The sequence below is a fragment of the Episyrphus balteatus genome, chromosome 4 (assembly GCF_945859705.1).
Source record: "Episyrphus balteatus chromosome 4, idEpiBalt1.1, whole genome shotgun sequence".
In the NCBI taxonomy this organism is placed as follows: Eukaryota; Metazoa; Arthropoda; class Insecta; order Diptera; family Syrphidae; genus Episyrphus; species Episyrphus balteatus.
The window spans coordinates 79,502,528-79,530,011 of record NC_079137.1 but is presented as its reverse complement, the minus strand read 5'-3'; the positions used below and the strand labels follow the sequence as shown (position 1 = coordinate 79,530,011).

Sequence of the window (27,484 nt, the reverse complement as noted above, 5' to 3'; positions counted from 1 at the left end):
CAAAAATAATAAAAATTATTAAAATTATTTTAATTTTAAGTGGAGCCCACTGTCGTACCTGGGCGAAACGCTTTATAAATTAAAATTTGGAGTTGAGGTCACTTGAACTTTAAAATTGAGTCCCTTATTTTAAACAAAGCAGAATTTTAAAATGTATACGTACTCAAAATTTTCTAAATAAATTTAAAAAAAAATTTCCAAAGTTTCAAATCTCTATTGTTGTACACAAACCCGTGACGAATGAATTTTCAATGTTTCCATACAAAATATCGATAAAATACAAGTATTTTTGAAGTGATTTACTTAACAATTCGGTAAAACTGAAAACGTTGAAAAGAAAATTTTGAAATATTTGTAAATGGCTTAAGCACTAAAAAAATTATATTTATTTATCTAAACAATGTTCTACCAGTTAAAAATAACCCTCAATTTCGTTGTTATCATGATATTGACGGTTATTTGTTTTTTAGCTAAATATTTTTCTAAAAAATTAAAAATAATTTTTTCGTGCACTCTTTTTAGTAGTTAAGACATTTACAAATTTTAAAAATTTTCTATCAAAGGTAACCCATTTCTTTTACTGATGTTGTTTTATCAGACTCTTTCATAATTTGGAATAAGTATTAAAATATAAATTAATTAAAAAAAGACTTGTGGCACTCGAGGACTGCCGCGGTAAAGCTATTGCATTGCAGTTTTTTCAACTTATGCAATTTAAATTTGTTTACCTACACTATACAAAACCAATGATTTATCAGCCCTATTTTGCTATTCGATTCACGTGAAAGTCTAAGATAAGAAACGTTCAAAAGGTGTTTAAAATTAATTTTAGACAATTTTTATTTCTTTAGAGTTTCTAAAACAGACGGGAACAACACTTTGGTATTGAAAGTTAGAAGTTTTTCAAAGCCAATTTGGCATGATTAAGAAAGGGAATCCTTCGATTCACGTGAATCGAATAGCAGAATAGGGCTATATGTTTTGTATCTACCTATCAATTCATATACAACAACAAGGTCACCTCACATTTAAAAACATGCATACACACAATCTCAAGTTTGGTTATTCTTTATCAATGCAAGTCATTATTTATTTTTAGAACAATCAAAAGAGTTAACAATTTTGTTATCATGAAATAAGTGAAAGGAAAAACTTTTTTATTTTCCTAATGTTAACTCTTTTGATTGTTCTAAAAATAAATAATGACTTGCATTGATAAAGAATAACCAAACTTAGGTATTGACAAAACAGGAAATTGGTTGAAACAGGAACTTGCCAATTGATTTTATCAAGAAGTTTTTTAAGGTTAAATGACTTAATAATTCAAAATAAAAAATTTTAGGAACTTAAATAGTCACCCTTATTGTGATTTACAACTATCAATTGATAAAAATTAAATTTCGATATTTTATAACTTAATTAACAAAAGTTTTTAAAACAATTAATGATGCCAACCGTTAATAATTGTAATGTAATTGAAAAATTCTCTTAAAAAGTTCAATAGTTTTCCAATAAGTTAGGTTTTAAAACATCAAATTTTATTATTTATCAACTGTCAACTGGTAGTTAACGTTTGATGATTCAATTTAATAGTTGATTTGTATCTAAATTAAGTTTATACACTAAATTAGTCTTTATTTGGCTCTTTTCTGAAATATTAATAACGTTATCCCTCGTACAATTTTTGTAGATGTTAATTTCAATTCTGTAATTGTACTGTTTCAATGAAAAATCATTTAATTTTGGGCTCATTTAAACATAGAAACTTTTAAATTATTTAAAATTATATCAAAAACATTTTCTATTAAATGTTTTAAATGGAACTAGAACAACTTGTGTGTGTTGTGTTATCACCAAGTTCATATGCCAAATTTTAAACTTTCACCTTGGCCAATCTGGTCATTAACAAAAAGTTTTTTTTATCTCTTTTATTCCTACTTGTCGTTCTAAAAAAATTAGAAAGATATGTGAACAATTGAGCTAAAAAATAAAACATTCTAACAACATAAATCCCATCTCAAAACAAAGGCTTTTACGTCCTTCAAACATTATACAACGCAATAATAAATAACTCGCAATCGCCTGATTGTTATTTAAACCTGACTGTCTTGAAATTGAAATTGCAATCGATAAGCAATCTGATTGGGCATGTTTCAAAATTTGATAAGAAAATTTGTCGGTAAGTGGTAGGTACTCCAAAGCAAGCTGATATATCCATATTTTATTAAAATAAAGTCGTAATATATTTATTTTTTAAATAACTTTTGTTTTTTTTTTTGTATCCGATCTCTTTAACATGCGCCACTTCAACAACAGCTTCAGGAATTACTTGCACAAAATGCAAGTATCCCTACTCAACTCAGATACGAGTGGTGTACATATCACTATCATGTGTGACTGGCATGTTTGATTAAATCGAAACAAAAAACAATTATTTATTATTGCACTTTGTTTCCTCATTGTATTTGCATTTCAAAATCATGAGATCACACTGTTTCTTGTTTGATTTTAAGCCAAAATATACAGACATTCAAAATATAAGTAGGTCAAAGTTCAATTTTTTTTTTATGAAATGGAAATGAAAAATTTATTCACCAGTATCAACTTCTTCATTTTGTTTCTCACCAAAAACAAATTTTATCAGTTGCTTCAGTCGAAGTATGTAAATAAACAAACGAATCTAAGATTGAGGGTATTTCCATTGTCACAGGTGCAAAATACATTGTGTTTAAAATATTTTCTAATCATTCTTAACCAAAAGCATCCAAAAGCCTTTTCCAGTCAAACAATAGAATTTAATTCATCTTTCTTGTTATTTAAAAACTATATAAAGATAAAAGTTGTGAAGTATTATCTGTGTCACGCCCGTTACAATGTAAAAAATCATTTGTTGCGAAAAATCTGCAATTGGTTTTCTTTGGTCTGAAAAAACCCTTTCTGTTTAACGAAGTTTTCAACAAAAAAAAATAAAAATATTTTGAAAATATGGACTTCAACCTTAGGTATTGTTAAAAAGAAGACATTTCTAGAGTTTAGCGAATTCTGTTAAGTCGTATCAATCTACCTAAATATTTATATCATAACTCTGCTGACGTAAACATGGCTTAAAAAAGGAAATTTCTTATACTTTCATCATTGAAATTGATTGTGTACATAACTAAACACTAATTTTCCACTACTGATAAACCGTAGTACATCCAATTATGATTCATTTATTAATCATTATTACTTCTTTTTTTTAATACATGAAATATTTCCACCAAAATGTTTTTTGAACTTAACAAACCAATAAGTTATCTGTAATAATTTACCTAAAATAGGTCTCTTATCAGCACCTACAAATTTTTTTTTATCTTTTTTAATTCAAAGCTCAACAGTTAGTAGCAGGCAGCACAGGTTCACCTTTTCTCTCGTTCTCTGTATACTTGCAAATAATTCTGGTGGCAAATTCTCACTCAAATAATCTAGCTTATAGATAACAATAAGAGTTGAACTCAATAGAGAAAGATAGATTAAAAAAAATAATAATAAAAATACAGTATTGTACTAAAAAGTAGTGTGTTAGTAGTAGATAAAGCTTGTCACAGGGATGACAATGCCAGAAATATTTAATTTGTTTTTGAATTATTTATTAAAACACAATTGCATTACCGAAAAGACAACAAATTAAGTTCAAGTGATTTTTATTCTTTGTTTTTATCAAGTATTACTAAAATAAAATTAATATTAAAACTAAAAAAAAAAAAAAATAAACACTGGCCTTGGCTTTAAATGACCAATCGCATATTGGATTAGTTGTGTGAAGTTAATCTGAAGCATAATTTTTATTGTACGGTTCCAGATATATTTTGTTGAATTATGTGTTCAAATATGAGACGAATTTTTTTAAAAGAATATTTTTCACTTCTTAAACCTATTTTCTTTACTTTAACTCCTTTTCATTGACAAAAATAAACAAATAAAAGTATACTTTAAAAAGATAAACAAGCGTTTTGCTGCTTTTAAAGTTAGACGACCTGTTTAACGATAAAGTTAAATATAGGTATATTATGTTTATTCAAAAATATCAAAGAGGAAAGTAGTTTTAAAGGAGAATGGGCAAATTTGTATGGAACGCGGACGTTGCGCGGCCAAAAATAATTTTGTCATTTATTGATGTAGTTAAGTCTTTAAAATATTTTGCAATAGTTTTTTTCCCTGTGACGTTCCTAACAAATGGATAAAATTTTTGCATTTAACACTTTTTATGGATTTTCTCAATATTACAACTTAAAAGTGTATTTTAAACGCAAAATGCTGATGCTCTGTCATTTTTCCTGAGCCTGAAAACCCTTACCTTGAATATCCGACAAATAGAGACCAAAATAAACATTTTTAAAACCATACTTTTGAGTTTTTTTTTTTTTAATTTTTTGTTTCAATATTTTGTTAGTTTGAATCACATGAAAACTCTCAAAAAAAAAAGACTCGATAGTTTTAGTTAAAAAAGCTTATATTAAGAGTTCTATTGGTTCAAGATTAATGTCTCCAGGCTCAGGGAAAATGACAGAGCATCATATTTTATATTCAAAATCAATATCAAGGGGCACGGTAGTGCCCAGCCAAGTTCTCTAGCAACTTTGGCACTACACCCTTATTTACAGGAAACAACTCAGGCCATTTTCGACCCCCCTCTAACTTCCACACCAAAGATGCTAGAAATTTCAAACTCACTACATTTGTTGAGCTCGTAAAAACCAAACTCCTCACAAAATTTCAGCCTCCTACGATGAGTAGTTTCTGAGATATAGGGCTTCAAAAATCGCAAAAACCGTAACTGACTCACTGACTCACTGACAGATCATCAAAATTATGGAGAACTTCCCGATATCGTAGAAACTTGAAATTTTACACGGTGATAGGACTTGTGGTGTATACAAAGGAAAAAATCGAAAATTTGAGATTTTCAATTCAGGGGGCGTGGCATCCGCCCATTTCCGCTGAATTTTCATCATATATTATAGAGCACTTCTGATTATCGTAGAATCTTGAAATTTGGTAGAATAGTAGAGCTGGTAGTTAATACAAAGGAAAAAATTTAAAACTTGAGAATTTCAGCCAGGGGGCGTGGCAACCGCCCATTTCCGTTGAATTTTCATAAATTATTATAGAGCACTTCTGATTGTCGTAGAATCTTGAAATTTGGTAGAATGGTAGAACTGGTAGGTTATACAAAGGAAAAAATTTAAAATTTGAGAATTTCAGCCAGGGGGCGTGGCAACCGCCCATTTCTGCTGAATTTTCATAAATTATTATAGAGCACTTCTGATTGTCGTAGAATCTTGAAATTTGGTAGAATAGTAGAGCTAGTAGTTCATACAAAGGAAAAAATTTAAAACTTGAGAATTTCAGCCAGGGGGCGTGGCAACCGCCCATTTCCGCTGAGTTTTCATAAATTATTATAGAGCACTTCTGATTGTCGTAGAATCTTGAAATTTGGTAGAATGGTAGAGCTGGTAGTTTATACAAAGGAAAAAATTTTAAATTTGAGAATTTCAGGCAGGGGGCGTGGCAACCACCCATTTTCACTGAATTTTCATCAAATATAGAGATTTTATATTCTACAGCCATACCTTGCAAAAAGTAGTGAAATCACAACAAAAACATTACTGTTAAAAAAAGAGCCAAGTTCTCCTATGTTGAAATTATGCTGGCACAAAAAGTACTGAGATGTAAAAGTGTACCAAGTTCTAAAGTTTGGGTTCAAATTCGTATCAATAAAATTTTGATTGTTTACTTGGCAATTTTTGAAATAACTTTAAAAATCGATAATTAAGAAAAATTGTCAAGAGAACAATCAAAATTTTATTGATACGAATTTGAACCCAAACTTTAGAACTTGGTACACTTTTACATCTCAGTACTTTTTGTGCCAGCATAATTTCAACATAGGAGAACTTGGCTCTTTTTTTAACAGTAATGTTTTTGTTGTGATATAACTTACTTTGTCCTTTTCACATTGCACAATGCATTAACACTACGAATATTGCAATATCTTACATTCTTAATGCTTTGCAGCAAAACGTCCATAGTAAAAGTTATTTGCTTTAAAACATTTACGAGGTTTTTGTTTACAGGAAAATCTTTTTGTTTTATTTTTAAACTAATTGGAAACAATTTTGATGTAAATTTCTTCATGTTGTTGATTAGACTAACACAACAAAAGTTATACAGTAGTCCCTCGATAATGTGAACTAATTAAAACAAGGCGTTTTCGGATTTTAGAGGGATTCACATTACTGGAACATTTTCCAACTGTCATTTAACTGATTAAAACATTCTTTATAACCAATGAATATCACAGAAAATATTTATTTTAAGCTCAGTTTAAGCATTTATGTATTAAATTCATAAAAAAATCAATAAAATACAAGTAATAAGGAGTACACTCCATTTAAAAAACTGAAAAAAAAAATCATAAGAATCTTTAAAATCAATTCTTCATAAAAAAACGTAAAAAAAATTTCATAAAAAGATGTAAAATGCTAGCACAAAAATCTACAGCCTTCAGCTGCATTCAATATATCTTAAGATATGTCTAGGCAAATAACAGTTATGCATTTTTCAGACCTGTACAAAAATTGCGTGCGCGAACGAGAAAAACATGCAAGCTTTTGCAAACTAAATTCACATTACAGAGTCTAAAAATTTTCGAAATTCACATTATAGAGATGACAATGAAAATTTTTGGCGATTCACATTTTAGAGAAATTCGCATTATCGGTAATTCACATTATCGAAGGACTACTGTATCTTATTCATTCTTAGTGTTGGTTAAATACAATTATATGCTGTCCATAATTCATTCTTATGTCGATTTCCATTTGAAACAGAAATTTTTGTACCAAATCCAATGATCTCTTGTGGCAAATAGATATTGCCAAATGATTCATTTATATTCGTAACTGTTTGCGAGCAATTTTTTTATATATGTACAAAAAACCTAGACAAAAATTTACAAAAACAAATGTTCACATAAATGTCAAATCATTGGTGTGTGTGAATCGAGATTTGGAACAATTGATCTCAGATCAATAAAAAATGATCTCTTTTGGCAAATAGAATTTGAGATACCAGTATTTCTTAGTATTTTTTTTTAGGTTTTTGTTTGACTTTTTAAACATGCATATGTAGCTTTATCTGACCAAACTAAAAAGATATGACATATTTAGTCATTTAATAATTTGATAAATGAGGTTGTCACACAGAAGTTCCCTTTTTAAAAAGGTAACACATATTTTTGATTTTCAGTTGGACTCTATCGAACTGAATAAAAAATAGGCATTCGAAGTTCGAATTTGAAGTCTATCGCTGGTATTCTTCAATCCCTTATAACTGACAAAAGTTAAGTTAGTTAATCTTTGCAATGCGGATCTAGTAAATTGCCAAAGAGTAATTCATTGCGGTATTAATAACATTGAATAATGTGATTTCAGGGGATTCTTTGAAAGAATATAAAGGGTTACATTTATCGTCGATACCAATTTGTATTAATTTTTCTGAAACAAGGTTCTATTTTCCCCGAACTAGGTAACCAGTAAAAAATAAACAATTTGGTTAAACTGCTCATGGTGGCACTTTAAAATTTAAACTCAACCAACTACTATTAAGTAGTATATTGACATCCCTGAAATACAATCGTATGATTATCTACAAAAACCTTTTACAGCTCACACACAGAGAGGGAATATAGTCTACTTAAACAAATCGCGCTCAACTCAACACACTCTCCGGTTGTTTCCATCCATAGCTCCATTTTATTCATTTTGCGCGTTCGTTTCTTTTATATTTTCTATTCCATACGGCTTCTTTGGAATTTCAAAATAATCGATTTTCATTTCTTTTTTGGTATCCGAACCGGAGTTGCACGAGTCGCACGCGCCGCACACGTCGGTTTCATATACATACCGTATGCGCTTTAAAATTCAAATTTTAAATTGAACTTAAAATTTCTCTGCAACAATTACGGAAACCAAAAGATTAAAATCAATCATATTCGAAAATTACAAAAACAAAAAAAAAAAATATGTAACTTCTTTCTGAAAATTCAAAAAAATTAAATTAAAGTCTTGTGGTATAATTGCCAACAATTATGTTGAAAGTTTTGCATAAATCATCCGCATAAAAATTAACAGCCAACAAAAGAAAAAAAAATAAATAATAATAAAAACTGAAGAAAATAAACGAAAACACAGTTTCGTCGATCATCAGTTTTTTAAATTTGGATCGTGTGTGAGTTTTTGTTGTTGTTATCGTAGTCGTCACTTTGTCTTCTTCTTCGACTCACAACAACACTACGAAAGTTATTTTGCCCCCACCCTGTCTTGTGTTATTATTTCACATAGTGTGTGATTAAGATACAAACTAAATTATATAACTTGTCATCAAGTTTTTTTTTGGAACTGTCAAAATGAAAGTTCCAGCAAAAGAATTTCATGTTAAATACTCCTACAACTGCCGTCATTTTAAATTACCATCTGACCGGAAACCACTTCGACGCACAAATTCGAAATCGAAATCTGTCAAATGTCGTTCGAAGGATAATAATAACCGCTGTCATTTTGACAATCCGGATGTGGATAATGATTATGATTTGATTAATGAGGAGAACCATTTTTGCAAGTTGGATAGCAGCTGTTGTGAATGTGAAGACTGTTGTGACGTAGACAGTGGTCATATCAGCCGATGCAGCAGTAGAAATAGTACCAGCAGCAGTTGTAGAAGCAGCGAAAATAACGATGTTTTTATAAGTAAGAGCGGAATTATTATGATCTTTGATCTCAGACTTGGTTTTGTTGTTTTTTTTTATGTCTAATGTTGATTTAGTCGTTGTATCAGGTGGCTGTATTTTTTTTTTTGTATAGATAGATAAATTATTAATGAATTTCTAAGCTGACGCCATATAAATAAACACACTTGTGTGTGAGATTGATTATGTAAATTTTGGCTTATGCATTATTTTTTACATAGTATAATCTGGGTTTAAATTTATATGAATGACAGCTGCGTGTTAGATTTAATAAGTACGAATGTTATCTGAACAAAACTAGAAATGTCAAAATGGAAAAAAGTGAATGAAATTCAGGGTCAGTTAAGAGACTGATGAACTTTTGACAAATGTCTGAACAAAGTCTTGTTATCATTATAGGGTTTTGTTTAGTTGTGTTTGTTTTCTTGTTTTTACATGAGAAAAACAAATGGGGTGATGTCTGATGTGTTTGATTTGCATTTTACACGCATCATCATCTGGTAAAATTGCTTAAGTGTGCAGTAGAATAAAATGACAGACGAGTTCAGATTTCAGATGCCCCTGTATCAGAGAGTTACTTTGGGATAGAAATTTGCTCAAAAACGAAATTTTTGAATGAAGTAAAGCCTAATTTTTGTAATACAAGTTATACAATACATTGTTTATTTGGAAATTTTAAATATTAGGTTTGCAGGTGATCAGAATTTTATAAAAATCGTATTTTGATTTTTCTGAAATTTCCTAAAAGGTCAAAAATATAACTTTTTTTAAATTTTTGATGGTCTGCAACTTTCAACTAATTAAGATTATCAAACAGAAAGAGGATTTGCTACTTAACCTATACGCTCTAGCTTTTTGGTACGTTCCTCCAGTATATCGTTCATCTCAATGGTTGCCAACCCAAGAACATCGTTTCATAGCTTTGGTGTTCGTAACTCTTGTTTTCGTAACTTCGGTTTTTCGTAACTTCGGTTTTTCGTAACTTTGACGCGCGTAACTCTGTCGCGCATAACTCTAGTATTCGTAACTCCGTTACCATTTCATTTTTTAGGGAATCGTAGCAAATTTCTGATACGAATGGAATTCGTGAAAAGACCGAATAACTCAAAATTCGTGATTTTTGAGATATGACAGTATTCAAGTAAATTATCGATATGTACCTGTTGCACTGAAAATAGTAACCTTACTACAATAAATGTACTATTACAGTCATTTGGAGTAGTCGTATGAATTTTGTTTTAATTTTGTTGATTCCAGCATATTATAAATAAATTTATTTTGGCATTTAAAAGACCTATCAAGAACAATTACTTTAATAGATATTTATACAATATACATAGCTCAACCTAAAATTGCATTACTAACCCTTAAACCCTACCCTGGGGCCCAGAAACACTGCAAACATACATTTTTTTTGAATCTTACAACAAATAAGTACCTAATAGACGCCACCGAAACTTTAAGAATTCTCTAATTAACGTAGTAGCCATCTAAAAATTAGTTATTTATTAATTTCCAAGTTGTACAGCTCAAGATATCCACTGTCTGGGGTCCCGTAGACCCCAGGGTAGTAATTGTGAAAGTTTATTTTGGTAATTCGACGGATTGTTTTTGAATTTCTTTAATGGGTTATTAAGGTTTTTATTACTTTTAAAGAGTGTTTTCACTGTATCTAATATTTCTTTTATTATCACTGCTGTATGCAAGTGTTATTACGTCTGTGTTCTCGTTTTGTTTTTCGATTTTGGTTCGAAAACACAAGAATTATATGGGCAACTTTGCCAACCAATCTCCAGGTACTTATTGGAGAAATTTAAAAAAAAAGCGGCCAGTAGCTCAGTAAACATCTACTCTAACCACAAAAAAAAGGATTTGTAATCTGTCCAGGATAAAAGGACCTCAAGACGAAAATAAGGTGCAGCAGTTGCAGAAATGCACTTTGTTCGGAACATAGCCACTCAGTGTGTCAAATGTGCCTCAACACAAATTCTTGGAACATTTTATATTTTAAAACATATTAAACTATTTTATTAATAAATAAATTTTTTTGTTAAATTCATTTTTTTAATTAATTTGGCCAAAAACCTTTTGGGGTCTCCTGAACCTCAGGGTAGTAATAGTGTCTCTCCTGGGATGATGGGTAGGGTTCAAGGGCTAAATAGGATTCTTTGGGACTTGGGGTATGTGGGTAAGCGTGTTGCTGCCAACAATTTCCACCAATAAAAATGCTATATGGTATTTTGTTTAGTTCAAAACCTTAGTGCTCTAGCGAAATATAGTTTATTAAAAGAAAAAATAATTTCGTCCACAAAGTCCGAAAAAACAAAATCGGCAAAGTTTTTCAAAAATTTTCTATAAATTTACATAAACAAATACAAATCCTGCCCAAAATATATACATAGATACCTACAACTCAACGGTTAAGAGCTGCAGTGAACCAAGTTTAAAGACAGTCATTTTTTTTCAAAATTTAATATAGTACCAAACTCTGTGCAAAGCTAAACTTTTTTAAGGGCTATAAAGACCTGTGTCAAAAAGTGTTTTGTTACTAAGATAGCTATATAAAATTTCCAGCCATCCATAATAATTAAATGGAACGTGTTAACTTCAACTCTAAACACCTCCGAATTTACTTTTCCTGTCTTGGTTTAGTACAGCTTTCATTTCATATTATTAAATACCTTTTTCTTAACTTAAGCATTCACACATATGTTTTTTATACATATATTTTCAATTTTGCTTGCGGTAGAATCGAAAATTCTAAACTTTATCAAAACAAATAAAAATGAACATTCAAAAAATAAAAATTTGCTAAATCATTCTTCTGATAAAAAGTAGACGTAGGTGTTATACAAAAATTATCAAATTATCTTGTCTTAACATAAACAAAATCTAAACTTGCTAAAATAAATAAATAAATAAAAAACCATCAAATGATTTTTGACATGACTTTATAGCGTGTCCAATAATTTCACAAAAAAAAATAAAACGTTTTATCATATCATAGACCTTTAATCAATACTTGTGTTAACTTCTTATTCGCAATTTGAGATGAGATTCATATTTTGATAAACAAACAAAAACCAATAGGTAATCGTTATTGGTAGTTGGTAAAAAAAAATATTTGTAGAACCACAAAACAAAATTGTGAATATGTATGTACTTAAATACAGGAAATGTCATAATGGTCACTGAAAAAGCTATAATTCTTTTTAATATTTTTTTTTTTTTGCGAAGTGAGCAAATTAGTTTTTAGGAGCAAAAAAAAAATAACAATTATTATAAATTGTCAAGTATGCAAAGAAATAAATGCGTAAAAAAAGTTATTAAAATTGGTATTATACAAAAGGTCTTTCTGTTAATTAAAAAAAATGAGCATTTTTCTAATAGTTTATCGCAAAAACATTGCATTGACGTATCTATTTTATTGGGTCCTCAAGTTGAATAAACTTATCTTCAAGAAGCGAGTGATAAATCGCATAAATTTAACCAAATACAAGTACTTTCTTGTTTCGAAATTTAATAATATCTAATATCTTTAATCTTAACTTTTGTCCATAATTAAACATTTAAAAAAAAGACGCACTTCCGTATCGAGCTCTCAAGACTAGTCAAATCATCCTCAACTTGTTTATTTTTGTTATAGATATGGATAAGTTATCATACTATCACCTAAAATATCACCTTATACAATTTTTTTTCTTCAATTTGATGCAAAAAAAAAATTAAAACAAAAATAAAAAAATAGATTAAATTAATTAAAAGGCCTGCGCTACCAATAACTTTGAAATAAAAAGTTTTGATTTCCCAGTTAATAACTTGAACGCGTGTAGTAAACTTTATTTATTTTATTTTTCTTAGTTTTAATTACGATGAAGGAGATGTTAGAAATTTCAATTTTAAGTAAATATCAAAGTTCATTAAATAATAATTAGAAAAAAAAAAAACAAAGTTTTTAATATATTAATTCAGTGCCGTGGCTGAACTCTCAATTATAGTTGATCTGTTTTTTTTTTAGTTACACAATAATTACATATTTTAAGTTTATACAATAAAAAGTGTCATTAAACTTGTACTAACAAAGGGCCGACGTATAGGTCACAGATTTCATTAATATTTAAGGGCACGTGTAGAATATGCCCTCCTGAATTCTCATGACCAGCCATAAAATACATATAAATCTCAACTTCAATGTGTTCATTTTTTCTCTACGCCAAGAATAAATCAAACGGTGGTTCAATTCTTGAGTCTATAGCTCAAAAAACAATCGAATACTTATACTGGGTTCATCGTCAACGGTGTCGCTTCGTGCACTGTAATTTACCTTTAATACCTTATACTCCCTAAATTTAAGTGTTAAGTGTGGAATTGGCTCTTAATCTACTTGAACTTTAAATTTTATTTACTTTTTTAATTTAAAAAATCCCTATCTACTTATCAAAAGTAAACAACAGTTAACATTCAGATTGATTAGTGTTGCTAAAAATCCAGATTTAAAGATTTAGATCTGAGCGACACTAGATTTAGTGGGAAATTAAAGACAAACTATTGGAACAACCCGATATCTCTTCAATATTTTATATTTAAGATAAAATTGTTTAGATCTGAAAACAAGATTTGTTGGACTTTTCAATCCAATCGAACTCTGGACATTGTCCGGGTTAATTAGAGTGCTTTTTTTTTTGTAAACATTTTTTGTATCCTAGTTTCCAAATATTATTGGAAATACCCATCGAAAAATTCCCTCAAAATTTGAGTAAGTAAGTACTCGCCCTCCGCGTGGGAAGATTTTCCATAGAAAATACACGTAAGCTTGAGATTTTATTTGCCATAAAAAGATCAGTTATGTACCTTATAAGATCAAGACAAGGCAAAGCGTTGAAAATATACGTGTTTCGCAAAAAAAAAACTCCTTAAAGGTAAATTTGTTTATAGAAGTTTTTTTTTATATAATAGGCCTATCACGAATTCCATTCGTATCGGAAATTTTCTATGAATCACGAAATTCAATAACAAACTCGTTCGTAATGACAATTTGAAATTTTCCACTACGATTGCGGTGTCAGAAATAAAGGGTTTCCTCGTTTAAAAAATAATAAAAATGTCACTTTTGTTGTTTTGACGATCACCGATTTGTTAACCCTTACTCTTGGTAAACTTTTTAAACTACATTTGATTGGTATCCATTTCTTCGTTAAGGTCCTCAAAAGCTTAAAGCCCTATAAATTGGGGCTAAAAGCTTCTTCACTATTTTCAGGATATGATTTTACCGTTGTGAAACGCACAATAAATTTACACTAAACCTACACTTTTTCCCCAAATCATACACTTATCGTTATGAATAAAAACCAATTGTAAGTATATGTACATTGGGGTGGTCCTAATTTGGGACATGAATTTAGATAGCCACGATCCGGTTGGATATAGATAGGTGCTGAGAAAAAATTTCCCCTAATTTTCTTAAATTTTTATTTGACTTCCTCTCCCGGATTCAAAGGGAAATTTTCATGTAAAACGCTATTTCCTTTGATTTTTTTGGCAATTTTCCGTGAGACTAGGCAAAAATTGGATAATTTTTTTAAGAACTAATTGATGTCCATCCACCGTGGAATTTCATCAAAAAGCAATAAAAGGACCACCTTAATGTACATTTATACCACAATAAAAAAAGCTTCTATTTAACTTCTTTTCAGGATTTCAAAACCTATAAAATCCAAATTTCTTAGCTAAAAATCTTACTTTGGAACAACATAACGTACCTTCTATAAATATGACACTAAAAAATATATTATCTGGAACGCAGCGACAAGCCTATCATCTAATTTATATTTATATTGGTTTAAAAATCACAAATATGTTATAAAATATAAAAAAAAATAATTATTAAAGCTGAAAGGTTTACAAAAATTAAAACTGAAATAAGTTCAATTAAAAAACTTTGTGAAATAAGTTGTTAATACAACTTTAAAGTTCAAGTGACCTCAACTCCAAAGCGTTTTGTCCAGGTACGACATTGGGCGCATCAGTTAGATGCTGTCGTACCCTTACAGCCTTTAAAATATATTCAGACAAAAACTCATTCGAATTAAATGTTTTTTGGCGTCCAACGGATTTGTTTTAAACAATGATTCTTTTTGTTATACTCACACCCTTAACCTTCTTTTTCTCAAAAAACGGGTATAGCTACCTAAGAATATTAATACAATTTCAAAATTCAATTGTGATCGAGTTTATGTTTTTTAAAACCATTTGTTTACTTTTTTGAATGTTGTTTTGTTTTCTGCCAAAATTTTGATTGCTAATTTACATAGGGGATTCCAACAGTTACCTTTAACCTTAATTATTTAATTTTGAATTTTTGTAACTACAAGAATTTAGTGTAGAATACATTAAGTATTGTCCGTAATTTGTTTACAAAACAAACTTTTCCACCAACCAACTTCCACGGCAATCTACCAAAAACAATTATACGATTTTTTAATGAATTCCAATGAACATACATTTTTTTAATTGAGAATTGTTCAAAACTCAAAGTCCTTACACCCCGGCACGCTTAATTTAATCAAAAAAACATGCATTTTCATTATATAAATCGTTGAACTCCCTTTATACAATAGTTTGGTATTTCGGGTTCAATAATAATTCAAAAACTAAAAAAAAAAACTATATCCTGTCTGATTTAACCACGTGCTTACGACATGGGAGGTACGACACAAAAATTAGTTCAAAAATACAGAAGTCAAGTATATGCACTAAATGTGCTTGTTTGATATTCAAATTATAATTTTTTCTGTTGTCTACGTTCCTCTATCTACGTAAGGTATACCAATACAGGAGTTAAAAGACCTTTTGGAATGTTCTGTTCAATAATGTAATAAGCACACAATTGTTGTCGTCGACGACCGACGCTTTAAGGCACTGATACAAAAAATGTTAATTTTGAAAATATATTGATTTCTTTGTTTACCTATGCAAGCAGTAGAACCTTCTACATACTTACTAATTTTTTGCATTTTTTTGTTGTTGCAGCAATGCCATGGTTTGGTATGGATATTGGAGGTACACTGACAAAATTAGTGTATTTTGAACCAAAAGATATAACACCCGATGAACAAGATCAGGAAGCTGAAATTCTACGCAACATTCGAAGATATTTAACAAAGAATTCAGCCTATGGAAAGACTGGCCATCGAGATACACATTTGCAGGTTAGTAGAAATAACTAAATTAAACAAAAATGATTAATAAGATTTCTGTCTAATATTTTAAGCACAAGACCATCTTAGAGAATGGAACGAATTAAATTTAAAAAAAAATAGCGCATAAAAGTATGTTAAGTTCTTTCCAAATGACTTAATATTAAAAGACTAAAAGTATGTTAAGTTCTTCACAAATGACTTAATATTTTTTTTAAGAAAATGCGGTTTGGAACAACTGCAAATACATCACCTGTACGAAATCACTCCTTTCAAATTGGCTAATTTATTGGGTTGGAATACAAATCAACAACTCATTTCGTAGCATACTTTCAGGTGCTCAAGCCAATGATGATAAGAACAATGCTTAAGTTCAAATGTTCCTCTTTTAGAAGAACCATGAATGTTCGAAATTTATGTGTAGATGCTTTTACACTACATAGGATTCGAAATTTGGAAACCTTTTAGTTTAAATTGTCATTGGAAAATAAGTCCTACAAACATGATAATAAATAAAATAAAATAAATGATATCTGTAAGGCATTTCTATGAAATGGTATTTTTCATGACGTAAATTTAAATAGAAACAAAATAACATCATTCTATCCCTGAACTACCATCACTCAACTTAAGGACACTTTAGATCAAGAGCCCTTAACTATGCACGGTACAAAGCTCTTTACAGACCTTTCCTCTTATTTTTTCATACCTACTTGAAAAGTTTGCATTGGTGGCTGTGATGTGTGCTTGAAGCTTACAAAATGGCAAATTGTAAAAATGACGCAAAAAAATTATTATGTCATACAACAACCGACTGTTGTAACTACGTAAATAAAATATTTCACCTACATAAATCTCACAAAATTTTTAAAATCACTTGAAATTGAAAGGCGAACGTCAGACTTTGTACCTGAGTATACCATAAAGCTTACCAAAGCTATTTTGTCTTATACAAAACCACAGAAAGATAAAAGATGCTTTCCATAAAGCACAGATTCCCTTATGAATTTTTAAATTAATAGAAATTTATCCTGATGGCTATGAATTATAAATTATTCATCCTTTTCAAAAATACTTACCCCAGACCTACTCTTGAAATCATGCATACATGACCTTTAAGTAAACTTAAAGCTAAAAATATAACATTGAGTGTGTTGTATTTCGAAATGGAAATGCATTTAACATACAAAGAAATTTATTTATAGCTTTTTGGAATTATAAATATGAGAGAAAGGTCTATTAGAGATGCATGTAACACGCCTTTTTTTTTTTGCAATTATTCATTAACAACTAGTTTTATGGGCTTTTTAATGTCTCACGTGCGCATAAAGTGCAGAATTGTGTTAGTTCTCATGTTATGGGAGAAGGTTATTATATTATTTTTTTTATCTACCGGAAAAATCTGAATTTTAGAAAAAAAAACCTGGAAGCTAATTTCATTAATTTAAAATCAACACATAAAATTTGAATATACTATATTTAAAATAATTACCAGTAATTTAGCAGAAGCCACACTGGTGGAACTCAGGGCTAGAACCGCACAGAAAAGCTTGTAGAAAACTCTTCAATCTCGCCAAATCCACTAGAGATGTTTCAGACTGGGACCTATACAAAGAATCCCTGAAAGTCTACAAAAAACAGCTAAGAAAATGTAAAACATCTTCTTGGAGAAATTTCTGTGAAAAAATAGAAGACTCTTCAGAAGCCTCTAGATTAAGAAAAATTCTCTCAACAAACCCTTTAATGCCCAGTGCCTTGAAAACAAATAACGGGGCCTGGACCAACTCCTGTGAAGAATCACTCAATTTGCTACTAGATACTCATTTTCCAAGTAGCTCAAACATTATAAACAGAGTCGACCCATCAGGGCCAGACACAAATTCAAAAAACAATCTTGGTCTGATTACAAGAGAGAAGCTAAAGTGGGCCATCAACGCCTTCAAACCATACAAATCCGCTGGACCGGATGGTATAATACCAGCCGAACTTCAAATGGCTTCAGATATTCTAATTCCCATCTTAGAGATAATTCTGAATGGATGTGTAAAATTGAAACACATCCCTGCCCTATGGAGAGAAGTTAAAGTTGTATTCATACCCAAAGCAGGCAAATTCTCTCATGTCAATCCGAAAGACCTCCGACCTATCAGCCTATCATCATTCCTTCTTAAAACCTTAGAACGAATGATTGATATCCACTTGCGTAATGTCATAGATCCCAATCTTATATCTACAGCACAACACGCTTATTGTAAAGGGAAATCGGTTGAAACAGCACTACATACTGTAGTGCGCACTATTGAATATTCCCTCCATCATAAAGAGTTCACCTTAGTTGCATTTCTTGATATTGAAGGCGCGTTCAACAACGTCAGCAACATAGCAATCACAAATGCACTGAAGAACCTTAAAGTAGATAGCTCACTGAGCGAGCTAATAGACCTTATGCTGAAAAGCAGAATTATTAACTCAACTCTAGGAGATTTCTCAGCAAGAAGATCTGTTAGTAGAGGTACACCACAAGGAGGGGTACTCTCCCCACTCCTGTGGAACTTAGTGGTTAATGAACTACTAGTCGGTCTAGAAGTAGATGGATTCAAAGTGATTGCATACGCTGACGACGTCGCCATTGCCATATCAGGAAAACATCTCCATACTATAATAGAACTAATGCAAACTGCTCTAAATAAGCTACTAAAATGGGCAACAAACTGTGGATTGGGGGTAAATCCTCAAAAAACAGAACTTGTCCTCTTTACAAAGAAATATAAAATTCCACAACTAGACCCCCCCTCTATTAATGGTGTTCCACTTAATTTTGCCAGCGAAGCCAAATACCTGGGTCTTATTTTGGATAGCAAATTAAACTGGAAAACCAACATACAAGAAAGAATAAGAAAAGCCACAGTGGCACTCTTTTCTTGCAAAAAAGCTATAGGGAATAAATGGGGACTATCTCCTAAAATAACTCATTGGCTATACACTGCAGTCATCAGACCTATTCTCACTTACGGGGTAGCAGTTTGGTGGACTGCTCTGGAAAAAGTAACATATCGAGACAAGTTAAGCAAAGTCCAACGTTCAGCCTGCATGTGCATCAGCGGAGCTCTCCGTTCGACACCTTCCGCCGCTCTTGATATATTACTCAATCTTCCACCCATAGATATATTCAGCAAGCAGGTGGCCGCGAGCACTGCTATTCGACTCCAAGCCATCTCTCAATGGACCAATAACTCTATTGGCCACACAAATATTCTGAATTCATTCGAATCAATCCACAGTCACTCCGACTACACCACCCCACAATTGGTTTTCGGCAATAATTATGAAGTCACCATCCCAAATAGATCAGAATGGGACAATGCCGAGTTTCTAAGAGATGATTCAATTCATTTCTATACAGATGGTTCTAAAACCAATGACGGAGTGGGTGGCGGGGTTTACTCCGATAGACTTAATGTTAGTCTTTCCTTCCGTCTCCCTAATCACTGCAGCGTGTTCCAAGCGGAAATAATGGCGATTAAAGAAGTACTGACTTGGCTCAAAGAAAACGTGATATCTACATCGGATATCCGCATCTTCTCTGATAGCCAGGCCGCCCTTAAATCGTTAGCTTCGGTTTCCACAAACTCCGTTACTGCCCGCGACTGTCGATCATCTCTCATGGAGATGTCAGAACAGTTTAACATTCACCTTTTCTGGGTGCCGGGTCACAGAGATATTCTGGGAAACTGTGAAGCAGACGAACTCGCCAGAAATGGAACTCTAATACCAATTTTACCCAATAAGGCAAATATTGGTATACCAATCGCAACGTGCAAACTCATGCTGAAGCAAGAAGCTATAGAGGCAACAAACATACGATGGTCAAACATTATAACTTGCCAAACGACCAAGCAGATCTGGCCTAGGCTAGATCCAAAACGTTCAAAAAATTTGTTGTCTCTAAGCAGATTGCATATCAGCTCTGTAATAGGTGTCTTAACAGGACACTGTCTCATAGGTAGACACGCCATAAGACTTGGCGTAATCTCTAACGACTTCTGTAGAAGTTGCCTTGATGAGGAAGAAGAAGAAACAATCCAACATCTTCTCTGCTCATGTCCTGCCCTTTCCAGTAGACGTAAAAAATACCTGGAAAAATATTTCTTAGAAGATACCAGTGAGCTAATCAATACTGACATCTTCAACCTTCACCGCTTTATTAAAAGCTCCAACTGGTTTAATTAGTGAGGAATTTCCTCACAAAATCATGGTATCACAACGGACCAATAAATGGTCTAAGTGTGTCAGTTGTTTTCCTGACAGCCATTTCTACCTAACCTAACCTAGATCAAATTAGTTTTTTGCAATAGCATATTTTAATAGTTGCTTTTTCTTATATAAAGGTTAATATAGTTTTCGTTAGCAAATCGGCAATATCAATTTTATTTACTTTTTGCAGGTTTGAAGGCCTAATTTGATTTAAATTGCCTAATTTTTATTATTATATTATATTAAATAAAGTAGATTTAAGAAAGTATATTCAGCTTTTGCATCATTCGATTAGGAACTCTATTAAGATATCTTCTACACTGTCTCGCCCTCCGTGGCAGATGAATCCACCAACCCACTTAAATCCTTTTCTGACCATGTAAACTTGCACAAGTTTAGAAATCTTTAGCAATCGCTCAATCAAATTAAGCATTCCTAGTAGAAATGTTCAGCGGTCGCTTGAGTGTTTAAAGCAAAATTTTGACTCGAAGTAAATTATACAATATGCAAGTTAAGATAACAGTTTTCAATAATCTTGGTGGCTTTTTCACCATGAAATAAATTGCACGACTGGGGTCGCACGTACTTGCTCTTATGCTTAAAGTAACTATAATGTTAAAGCTTTTTATTCAAGAAATTTAAAATTTGATATTTTGAAGAAATTTCATAAGTAGTATAAAAAAATTAAATCTGTTTTTATAATTAATAAAACTCCGTTTTAAAATATCTTAAAAAAAAAAACAAATATGCCATTTTATTTCTCGTATAAAAAGGTATTTTTAGAAAAAAAATTTTGAAAATTGTAGGAGCCGTTTTTTAAAAAAATAATTTTTTATATATAAAATTTTTTTAACATTTTTCAAAAAAAAATTTGGTATGCCATTTTGAAGAAATAATTAATTTACACATAAAAACTAAATTTCAAAATTTTTCATTGATCCGTTTTCAAAAAATTGATTTTTCAAAAAAAAATTTTAAAATATTTTTTAAAAAACCAAAAATGCGTTTTTTGAAAATTTTCTAAAATTTTAATATTATCTTTACTTACACACTTTTGTATAAAAATTTTCATTTAAATCGGGTTAATTTTGTTCGAGATATTCAGAAACGAAAAAAACCGTTCTATGACAGGTACCGTTAATAACGGTACAAAAAATATTTTTTTTATTTAAAAAGTTGGCCCTTATGTGTAGTACTACACACAAAAATTTTAATCAAAATCGTTAGAGCCGTTTTTGAAAAAAATTACCTTTTCTATTTCCGTTATATGGCAGGTACCGTTAGTTTTGGTCATAAAAAAAAAATTTCAATTTCCCCTCTAGGGAATCACCAAAAACTGCTAACTACCAACTTTGAAGAAAATCACTTCACTCGTTTAGGCTGCAGCTCCAGATAGAGACAGACACACAGACAGACAGACAGACAGACAGACAGACAGACAGACAGACAGACAGACAGACAGACAGAATTGCCGGACCCACTTTTTTGGCATTCTCCATCATCGTAATGTCATGTAAAATTGTTATCTCGAGTTCGATTTTTTTTACGAATCCTAAACTTGCCCTATAGTACCTATATCGCAAGTAAAAATTAAAGAATTAATGAATTAAGAAAAAAAAAATAGTTCTTTCGTGCAAGGAAAGTGTCGTTGAATGAATATACCACGAATATAATATTAGAACAACAACAACTACTTAAATGTGTTACCACCAAGTGTATATAAGCTATAAGTTTATAAAAGCTATTTCACGGACGCCAATCATTTCATTTTATTCGAAAATTTTTTTCCGTCAAGGAGTCCGTAAAGGAGTCTGATGATCGGATTGACATCCATGAAACAGCTGTAACTCTAGCCATAAACATTTGGTAGTAGCACCTTTAAGTTGTTGTTCCAATATTATATTAAAATTGAAGGAAAACTTTCAGCCTGGCTGCAAGTATGGAAACGTAAAAAAAAATTGAAGATATATCTCAAATATTCATATCAACAGCATCAGTATTTATTTCAGTTACTATGGCGAATGAGTAACATTTTTTTGTATGTTGAAAAATTTTATCAGGTCTTATTAAATTTAATTAAAATTAATAAATAATTGAGGTGAACAAAGAATTTGCGTATGCATAATGACTGGGTGAATAGCTAGTCTTTTGTTCCTTGAGAGAAGACTTTAAACAATGAAATAGCGATCCGATAGAGTAGATCTTAAGCGAGCCGTAGGCACTGGAACGTAATTCGAACTCCCGATAAAGGTAACTGTCAAATTAGGTGTCATACTATTGAAGATTGTTTGGTTTTTGTTTTTGTATATCTTGGCACATTACCATGAAAAAACGTATATCAAAACAATATTAAATATTATGAAAAATTATTTCCGAAATTCGCACTCTGTTTGCCAAACTTCGTCATTTCGTTTTATTTCTGGCTAAACTTTATTATAATAAGAAAGAAAACTAAAATAATGAAAATAAATTCATAATTTTTATGTTTTGTGGACTTGATGAATAATATTCAATTTAATAAAGTTTTTATGACCTGTAGTCCAAATGCGTGATCATTAGAAAACCAATATCCGACGCATTATTGTCGAAATAAGACTGGGTATGCTTAAAATTTGACCGACAGGATAGGATTCGTATTGTGCAATCGCTAGAAATTATTATATTAAAAAATTGAAAGCCAAGAAACTTATGAGCATTCAGTCATTCCATTAAATTTTTTGAACTCTATTAAAAAAAAAATTGTATACAGTGGTGGCAAAATAATTAGAAACGTTCTCCTTTGTTTACAAAATGTTGTTTTTTTCTTACTATAAATACAAAATATTTAACAAATTTTTAGCAAACATGAGTGATGATACAATCCTTGTAACATTTTAGGAAAAAAAATTTAGAATTTATCCAACAAAAGAAAAATATTGCAAAAAATCTAAAATATAGTCCAATTTTGTGTGGAAATATAATTAGAAACACTGAGGAAAAATTACTAAGAAATATCCTGTTTTTGATTTTTAGCATTTACATTTGCCAAACTTGGTCAATTAATTAAACGTACAATTAATAAAAAGGACTATCACCAACTAATTTCTATTAGTTGGTTAATGTGGTTGCAGTCCTCGAAAAATGCCACATGTTCCAAAAAAATAATAAAACGTCCTTAACAATATTCCTGACACACCAACCCCTTACTTTTTAGAAAAAGAAGGTGCAATAAAGAGGAGATCCTTAGTAAAACATCAAGCTCTTCAAATACCTCTGTTAAAAAATATTTCTAATATTTTTTATTCATATTAAGAACATACAAACATTTTGAAAAGAAAGAGCGTGTTTCTAATTATTTTTCCACCACTGTATGTATCTCTAAAAATTACACTCTTTATTTGAATTTGTTTAAGCCAAATTTATGGTTCAGTGGAACAAATCCGCAGACATGAAAAACCAACTCCAATACGGTACCTACTTGAATTCAATTTACTTCCATTCTTGAGTGTCTAATGGGCCTCTTTAGTTTAATATCACCTCTTCAATGATTGTAGTGGGATTATAGTTAAGCATGAATTTAAAGCCCCGTGGTATTCCGTTGGCTTAATGGCTAGTACGAAGGACTATGACGCCTGGGTGCTAATCATTGTCATGAAAAAGTACATTATTTCTGCTTACTTGTTCGGACTCAGCAGTAAATTCCATTTTTCCAATTTTTTTAAGGTCAAGGAGTTTCGTAGATATTTATTCACAATCGTTGACAATTCCCTTCTTGACAACAAAGCAGCATAATCGCTTATCATTAATAGACACAATATTGGCGGCATTTTTGTTTGACCCACCATTGGACTTACATACATACGTTCATCTTGCAGTGATTTGATAACTTGCTTATTTTCAATTAGTTCAATCGAGATCTTTGCTCTTCTGTCCTAAACTATATATCCAGTGTTATTTTTGCTTTCCAAAGGCAAACCCCCTCAGTAGTTATTATATGTACATCAAATATACAGATAGTTAAAAAATAAAAAAAAATGTTTTTTTTTTTGTTTTTTAGATGGACAATGTAGTGATTCGCAAACGACGTGGCTCGCTACATTTCATTCGATTCCAAACCTCCGACATGGGTAACTTTTTATCCTTAGCCAAAGCGAAAGGTATGGCTGAACTAGTAACAACAGTTTGTGCGACTGGTGGTGGTGCCTATAAATTCGAAAAGAATTTCAGAGATGTAAGTTTCCTTTTCTACCATCCAACCCCCAATTTATTAATAATTTCCGTAACTATTTTTAGGAAGTTAACATGAAACTAGCTAAATTTGATGAATTAGATACATTAATCAAAGGAATTCTCTTTGCTGAGATTCAAAACAAAACCGAGTGCTATTTTTACGAGAATGCCAGTGATATTTTGTAAGTCCAATTGATTACAACTTGTTTATTAAGTTTATATAACAATTGTTTACCCAAAAAATTAATAGAAAGAGCCAGATATGTGCATTTGACTTCTCCCAACCATATCCCTTTATATTGGTTAATGTTGGCTCAGGAGTTTCCATTTTAGCTGTCTATGGACCGAACAACTATAAACGTATTTCTGGTACAAGGTGAGTTTTATTTTGAGAAAACATTCTTTTAGAAGAGTTTTATTTGAAATGTATTTTTCTACAGTTTAGGCGGAGGAACATTCCTGGGATTGTGTTGTCTACTGACTGGATGTACAACATTCGAAGAAGCTATACAACTTGCCACTAAAGGAGACAACAGAAAAGTCGATAAGCTAGTCAGAGACATCTATGGTGGAGACTATGAACGATTTGGTTTGACTGGTGATCTCGTTGCATCCAGGTAGTTGTTTCGAACGACAACAAATAATTCCCAATTTTTGAACAAATATAATTTTTTCTTCCACAATAGCTATGGTCAAATGCACCTGAAAGAAAAAAGAGCTTCAGTATCCCGCGAAGATCTCGCCAATGCCACTCTTGTAACAATCACAAATAATATTGGTTCAATTGCAAGGATGTGTGCCCTAAATGCCAAAATTGATAAGGTACTTGACAATAAATTTCCAAGACCTTTAACGTCTAAAACTAATTTTTTTTTTTCAATTTTTTAGATAGTCTTTGTTGGAAATTTTCTGCGTGTGAATCCAATTTCAATGAAACTGCTTGCCTATGCCATGGACTTTTGGTCCGATCATACAATGAAAGCACTCTTCCTCGAGCACGAAGGTTACTTTGGTGCTTTGGGTTGTTTGTTGCAGTTCAATGGAGAAATAGCCGCTGCACTAAATGAAACTGATGACGACGCACAGGCAGCAGAATCTGTTGTTTCAGATAATACTGCCTCCTCACAAACTGCATCATCGTCTTCAAACGAAGACGCAACATCATCGACATCATCATCATCCACAACAGAAATAAAAAAGGATCACAACAATTAACAATTGATTGTGGTTCCTCATTAAAAAAAAAAATGTGATCTAATTATTCTATTCTTCATTTTTTTGTTCTATATAATATCTCTGTGAGCAGCAAACTTAAATTTAAGTGGTTTGTTACAATTTTTTTCAAACACATAGATTACTATTTTTGTTTATTTTTTTTTGTCATTAATGCAATATTTATATATATATTTATATATATCATTTCTGTTTTGTTTGAGAGGAAGTTTTTTTAAAAAATCATCTAAAAAAAAAAAGGTCGAACTGGTGTAATTAGTTTGAAAGAACTAAAAGAGCGATGGTAGATAGATAGAGAAGAACTAAATTATGTAAAAGAGAACAAACAAAAATAAAATAGTAGAAAAATCATAAATCAATCCGTCAAACGTGTTATTTAGATAAATTCCGTTTCTGTGTATAAAATATATTTTTTTATATATGAAGTGTATGTATGATTTAAATTATGTATTTCGTTCTAGAGATAAGTTTAAAGAAAAACAGAAAAGAAAAATGAAACAAAAACAAAAAAAACAATGAAGAATACACAAATAAATTTATGTTTATTTATAAATTAAGATGTTTTATATATTAATTTTATTAACGATTACTTGAGCTTTGTTTACAGCATTGAACGTTTAAAACACGACAGCATAACGATAGTTTTAGTCTGATGTAAATTAAATATTAGTAACGTTTTCGTGAGGCATTGAAATCCAGTCAATACAAATTAAACCCAGATTCCAACGACAAAAACTTACAGAGTGTTTCTTTACCTAATGCTAAAAATGCTTTGGAACTGTTTGAAGTTATGGAACATCCATACAAAAATTGCTTTGAAATCAGATTGACTTTGGATCGGTTCCGTTGAAATATTTGCTTTACTTTGCATAATTCTCACAAAAATATGACTAAAGTTACATGTGATACAAAATTTCCATCTATAAAGGAAGAAAGGTTTGTACCAATTTGGAATTTTAACGTTCACTCTGGCGTATGTGGAACATTTTAAACAATGTTTCTGCCTCTTACCAAGCGTATTCAAAAGTAAATATATAACAAATTTTAAAAAATAGCACAGAACGTCAATAATACATTTGAAAAGCATAATAGAGCTTAATTCAAAGATAGACATGGGTAAGTGTTAAAACTTTGGAATCGAATGCAGATACAAATTAAAAAAATAACACCCTATAGCGCAATGAATAATGTTTGATAAATAACTTTGAATTGAAAAATTAAAAAAAAAAGAACATTCGACCAGAATAAGACTCAAATTGTACTCAAAAGAGTACATTGAACTATCAGTCCAACGCCTCAACCACTCGGTTTACTGCAAAAGGTTTTGACCTTCTTTGAAAAGAAGAGAAAATCGATTCCGAATTTTGAGGCAGAATCAAAACAAGAATCACACACACATGTTCACACTTAAGACGTCAAAGTAAGGAAACGTTATTGTTTGTTGTTTATTTCTGAATATTGAGATTTTTTACTTAGCCAAACATAAATTTTTTTTAAAATTATATTGAAATAAAGTAAAGAAAACAAAAAAACGATAACTTTTTATGGAATGAACAATAATAAACAAAATAAAACTTTCATCAGGAGTTCGCATTATTTGGATTTCACAAATACAAAGAAACCCAAACTTCAGAACCAAAAAGAAGTATCCAAGTTTGATCGTTTGGCATTCCGGATCAGACAGTCCCGGACAATTCTAAGAATTACCAAACGAAAATGCTATAAGCTTCTCTGGATTGTAAATTGAATTCTTTTTTCAAATTTTTTTTTTACTGTGACTTAATTTATAAAAATTATGTTTAAA

At 30.9% G+C, this 27,484-nt stretch overlaps 1 protein-coding gene across 1 annotated transcript; it reads left to right on the top strand.

Annotated features, from left to right (window-relative positions):
• Nucleotides 1–8,297: 8,297 nt before the first annotated feature.
• On the top strand, nucleotides 8,298–26,237 carry LOC129917945 (pantothenate kinase 3). The gene is made up of 8 exons (XM_055998195.1): nucleotides 8,298–8,789; nucleotides 15,818–15,996; nucleotides 24,275–24,448; nucleotides 24,511–24,629; nucleotides 24,698–24,823; nucleotides 24,888–25,064; nucleotides 25,134–25,269; nucleotides 25,336–26,237. Exons 1-8 carry the CDS (start codon nucleotides 8,450–8,452, stop codon nucleotides 25,660–25,662), a joined length of 1,578 nt encoding a protein of 525 aa, XP_055854170.1. The 5' UTR covers nucleotides 8,298–8,449; the 3' UTR covers nucleotides 25,663–26,237.
• Nucleotides 26,238–27,484: the final 1,247 nt, after the last annotated feature.